The sequence below is a fragment of the Siniperca chuatsi genome, linkage group LG9, assembly GCF_020085105.1.
Source record: "Siniperca chuatsi isolate FFG_IHB_CAS linkage group LG9, ASM2008510v1, whole genome shotgun sequence".
In the NCBI taxonomy this organism is placed as follows: domain Eukaryota; kingdom Metazoa; phylum Chordata; class Actinopteri; order Centrarchiformes; family Sinipercidae; genus Siniperca; species Siniperca chuatsi.
Window position 1 is genome coordinate 15,581,513 of NC_058050.1, and position 5,587 is coordinate 15,587,099.

At 39.9% G+C, this 5,587-nt stretch overlaps 1 protein-coding gene across 3 annotated transcripts; it reads right to left on the reverse strand.

Moving 5' to 3' along the window:
- Window positions 1-278: 278 nt before the first annotated feature.
- On the reverse strand, window positions 279-5,483 carry cpvl (carboxypeptidase vitellogenic like). Of its 3 annotated transcripts, none has more exons than XM_044207486.1 (13): window positions 5,343-5,483; window positions 4,995-5,176; window positions 4,753-4,874; window positions 3,448-3,562; window positions 3,254-3,312; window positions 3,092-3,171; window positions 2,920-2,986; window positions 2,709-2,831; window positions 2,112-2,243; window positions 1,798-1,896; window positions 1,487-1,660; window positions 965-1,147; window positions 279-872 (listed from the first exon to the last, which is right to left on the reverse strand). In XM_044207486.1, exons 1-13 carry the CDS (start codon window positions 5,345-5,347, stop codon window positions 774-776), a joined length of 1,440 nt encoding a protein of 479 aa, XP_044063421.1. In that variant the 5' UTR covers window positions 5,348-5,483; the 3' UTR covers window positions 279-773. The 3 variants fall into 3 exon arrangements, with proteins under 3 accessions (XP_044063421.1, XP_044063422.1, XP_044063423.1); XM_044207487.1 differs by having other exon boundaries at window positions 4,995-5,173; window positions 5,343-5,472; XM_044207488.1 differs by lacking the exon at window positions 5,343-5,483 and adding an exon at window positions 5,254-5,270 and having other exon boundaries at window positions 4,995-5,173.
- Between the last annotated feature and the right edge of the window lie 104 nt (window positions 5,484-5,587).

Genomic DNA, 5,587 nt, shown 5'->3' on the forward strand with positions numbered 1-5,587 from the left:
ATAATCAAGAGATCTAAAGGTATCAACTTTTTAAAAATATATTCAGGGCCACAGCAGTTTTCTGAAGCGATAATGTTTTTTCATTTGTGGGTGTCCAATGAAATTTCTTTGGAGCACAGTGACCCCTGGTGGACATATTGTTAACTACAAAACAGTACTTTAAAAATCCCATTCAACAGGTGCTGCCATATCTGTAAAACACTGCAACAGAATTCATTTAGAAGAGGCTGTCAGACTGCTAAATTCATTGCAGTTTTCTGATTATTAAGACACTAATATTTAGAAAAAAACACTTTATTTCAGCTCTGGTTTCAAGGTTCATTCTTTACATTTCATCTTCAAGCGTGTAGTGATTGAATGCAACATAAACTAGATATTCCCTCACACAATCCCAACAAAATTAAACATGAAATGATTTTCATAGAACTCAGGTCTGATAATCTGATAATTGCCATTTCGTTTTCACTTAATTTTTACTATTTGAGTCGCTGAAAAGAGTCTGAAATGTGGGCAGCGATTCAGAGGTCTGGATCCAGGCTAAGAGAACTTATTTCATTTGCAGTGCATCAGAGAGCAATCCAAAATCCTAAACCAAATGTCACCTCTGTTAAAATGAAAAAAAAAATAATAATAATCTGCTGCAAACTTGTGTACAAATCCAACAATGTGCTGATTTAAATTGCCTGAGACAATCAACAGTCTTTAAAATTAACAGTCAGTAATCATCAATATGCACTCTAAAGTGGAGGTGCTTTGGTCAGCACCGAAACATTTCATATCCAGCCCCGTGTTGAAAGGAATCTGTCAATCATGTCAAAGGACCTCGCTGGTTGGTCGTAAGGCAGAATGTGTCCTCCCCCTCGGATGATGATCTGCGTGACAAGAGGACGGATTACAGAATTTAAAGACAGGTGTTCATGGAGAAATTTTCACATGGTTTCGACTGTTGTTAATTTCTGCTCACCTGGTAAAACTCCCCCACTTGTTTCACGTAACCTGACACCTCTGTGTCGCTGGGCTGAACCTTCCAGTGGAAGCGAGGGGCTGTTTTGTACTCAGCAGCCCCGGTCCAGTTGACAGTAGGCAGGAACCTCTCAGTCAGCGGGGCTGCTACAATGACATCCAGCTGACCGCTGTAGATTAAGACCTGGATGCATGTAGAAATGGACCAAACAGGGAAAGAAAGTCAGAGAGGGATTAGAGGACTTTCTCATGATAATGATAATGATGATGATGATGATGTTGACAAAATTAAACATCATCATGTTTTTTGACCAAATATCTAGAGGTAAAGGCATTGTTTGCTCATCTGATTTAGTTATTTAGCTTTAGATTTAGCTATTGCAATCCTATACTATTGTTATATCACAACGCCATTATATCAAAACACTGCATCTCCCAGCTCTACTCTATAAACAATTAAACATGCTACCAATGTACATTGCAGACAAACTACAACTACAGTGGATAATCCTACACCCCTCACTCTATAGTTGTCCATCAGCACCCCCAGCCACGGTTTGATGCTCTTCATGACATCCTGCAGAAGGTGCTTCTCCACCTCCGAGCCGTCGTGGAACGTCAGGTTTCCCACATGGATGGCGCGTCGCACCGCTGGCAGAGTCACAAACTGGGAGAAGTACTCCTGGTCTTCAGGCTCCTGCAGTGCACAAAAAAGATAAATGTAGTGGGTTGTGCAAAGATAGTTTTAAGCAATAATTTGTTTATTTGTATAGAAAGTTTTTGCTCCAAGATGTCACAAAGGCACTATTGAGCGCCACCAATGTTTCTAAGTACCTGACATGTCATGTAGTTGAAGTAGTTAGTACAGCCTGTAGCATTTTGGAAGAAGGAGGGATATGGGTCCAAGTCACCGTTCAGCAAGCTATCAAAAACCTGAAGTAGGATGTTAACAAAACGGTCAGCTAAATCTCATTCACAACGAGGTTCTTTGATTTTATTCACAATTTTAATGTTTGTTTCAGAAAGATAAGATAATAAAAAGGGCATTAATTCAATCAATTCAATGATTAGAAATGTGTAAATCTAGACAAATGACGATAAATAACTTGTATTTTGACTAATGTTAAGAGGCACCCAGCATCTCTTACCTGAAAAGCCTCCACCCACTTCTGCTGGTGGATCAGTTTAACCCCTAAGTCTGTCTGCTGGACGACATACTGCCTTTGGAGCTCATCTATCATGCCTGTTTGGTACATGAACTCACCGTAACCACCCAGCATCTGAAATGGAAAGAAGGAAAATATTATACTCATCTCATTTCTACATTGACATGACTGTACTGTAGCCTGCTATACCAATAACACCTGACGGGATCAAGCAGAGGAGAATTTTTTTTGTAGAAACATATGAAGAAAGAGAGCAAAAGAGTTATTAACCAACTTTCTGGTTAATACAAGACTTAGCATAGTAACCAAATGAACTGAAAGTCAGATTGCTTGGATGAGCGTCACCATTGTACGAGATGAGATGAGGCATGTGACATGAGATGAAATGAAAGAAGAGATAAGATTTGAGCTGCAATGAGATATTAGGTGAAAGATGAGAAATTAGATTTTTTTTTTATTTTTTTTTTAGGGGCATGTCCCCACAGAGCAACACGTACAATCTGGAGACCTGGGAAATTCATAAGTCAAGATGATGTAGTTTAAAGAATGTCAGAAAATGAGACTTTGTCAGATACGCACCATTTCTGGATCACAGAGCCCATCACCAATAGCCATCCCCATGAGGTTAATTTTCACTTTGGCAGTTGGGTTGTTTTTATGGATGTAGTAAGAAATAGCAGGAACATACTTCCCTGCATAAGACTGCATGGGGACAGAGAAGGTGAACATGGGTTAGGACAATATTTTAAATAGGTATTCATAGTAATTCGCAAAGCCTGAAAAAACATACCTCCCCAGTTGCATAGAACTCATTGGACTGATACTCCGGAAAGATCTGGAAGAACTGTGTTAAAGCACTGTTAAAGGAAGAGATGGGAATAATAAAAGAGTTAGCAACTATCAAACGCCAGACTTAAAAGAGCCAAGTGAAAAGAATACTCTGTTTGAGTTGGATGTTTTACCTGTACAGATCTCTGCCAACATCATCCTGGTTCTGAGCAAAACCTCTGTCATCATCAGTGAAGCTGAAACCTGTTCCAACCTAGAAAAACAAAACACTCTTCTTCAAAGACTGTGTGTGTGTGTGTGGCTTTTTTGTCTGAGGATAAATAAGTAATACGTACAGGATTGTCAATGTACAAAACTGAATATCTCGATGTCCAAGCGTAATCCCTAAAACCAACTGCAAAGACAAAAAAGCACAAGCACATCAGGAAAGCTAAACGATGCTCTAACACAAACTATACAGCTTATTAGGTTAAATAAGGACTACAGTGCGTGTTTATGCATGCTGCTGTAGTACCAAATCACTTCTTACCAGACAAGTTCTTATACACCACATATGGTCCATGTTCCACAAAGAGGCCGAACATGGAGGTGCCACCGGGCCCGCCTTGCAGCCAGAGCAGGACTGGAGCTTTATCTTGGCTTTCCTGTCAGTCAGAGCAGGGCACACAGAAAGTCAAGATCACAGCACCACCCAGTGGTGACTTCAGTTTATTAACAAAAAGGTAAAAAACTGAAATAACCACACTTGATTTGGACAGACCTATGCTATCACTCAACTTCCTAACCAGTGACAGTAATAAATACTAACATGGGGTCAAGTTTAGGTTTATCTGACTGTAGCGATGTGGCAAATAATCAAAGTACAATGTTAAAAATGTCTTTTGTCACCTAATGTGGGGATATCATGAATGAAATCAATGAAAGCAAATTGGACATAGGGACCACTGCTTACTGTTTGAAGATTGGCAAACATATTGTTTAAAAAATAATTTACTGATAAAACCTTGCTGAGAAAAAATACATTTTCTCTGTTCTTCATTTCACAGTCAGAAATCATTGTCTTTTTAAAAATTTGACTTTTTTTTAACAATAGATTACACAGTAGCATGCCATACATGTCTCCTGTCATGTAAGGAGTCTCAGAAATGTGTTTAAATGTGTGGGTGATGTATTAACTCTCATACAGTATGCATATTAATAAACACTGACTCCTCTAAATGGTAGCTGTCATACAAAGAAGCATCTTCACAGAGGGTGAACAGGAAGGATGAGGAAAAAAGAGCATCTTGGACTGAATGCAGAATTATTTTTAAGGAAGATAAAGGTGAATGTCACGCACTATAATGTGAGGTTCAGTTGAATTAAAGAAAACAAATATTCTTTAAGGCTGCAAGACTGATCTTTCATTCATTGTCAGTCATGGACATCGTGTGATGTGACATGATTACACCGAAGTATGAAATACAGATATGAGACTTGATTACTGATTTACAGCTCTAACAAAAAAGTTTCCAGAAATAGCTTGAAAAATACTCCCTGTTCCTGTAAGACCTTGGTTGAAAAAAACGTGACTTTTTGAGTGTAGTCTACCATGGTAGTTAGCATTCCTGCAATGCAGCTGACTAAACACACACAGTGCAATTCCTTCACAAGTTGACTGAGGGAGCACAGTTAATATCCACCAAGTACAAACAAGTTGAGCGCCAAACAAAGAAGCACAAGAATGACTATTTATCTCAAAATGTCTCTCTCGATCCTCTCCCAAACTGCAGCACTGACAGTAATGTAATTCTGTCGTTTAGAAAGCCCCTATTGTAAAGACGTTTGAGCCTACCATCAGTGCAGGGAAGAACCAAAAGAAGAGGTTGCTGTTGTATTTTTTGTTGACAGTGAGGTACCCGGCATAACTCTTGACGTTGGCACCTGGCAGATCTCCTACCAGACTCAGTTTCTTGGCTGGAACAAAAAGAAAAGATGTCTGATTGGTGGCTCTGACAAACTGCAGTGTCATCATTATGAAACTATAACAATGGACCTTGCTGACTGCAGTATTCTGTAATGTGGGTGCACTTATACCTTCATCTATGGCGCCCTTCTCCAGGTAAGGAGTGAGAAAGAGAGGAGACCCGGGGTCGACTCCATTCAGGCCGCTGACACGGTGAGATTTTCGGCAGAAAAACGACGAGCAGCTCCTTGAGTGTGCAGAGTCCAGACAGGCCCAGAGCAACAGGAAACCCAAAGTTTCCCTCCACAACCTGCTAATATTTACAAAATACATATCAGACTACAGGCCTGGCCAGTGATGCGTGAACCTTAAACACCGCAAGTCACTCACATTTCAAAATAGTCTGACCAAAAGCATAGCACGTGTCTGACAATAGCCGGAATAAATGAAAAGCCAAGTTTTGCTTTGTTAAAACTCACCTCATGCTCACGGCTGTTTCTATGGCAACAGCAGAAAGTTCAGCCTTCAATCAGAGAGACGTCTTTAAGATGATCAGCTGTGGACTGACTGAGAAGTGTGAACCTGTAAAGCTGAGTCACGTGATCGGCTCTGCGTAGGTCATATGATATTTTTGGTCACGTGGTTTTTAAATAATGGCATTGCAGCCCTCATTGCAGTCTTGCAGGAAACTCCCGGCGAACGTTTGTTTGTTTTTTTTGCTAAA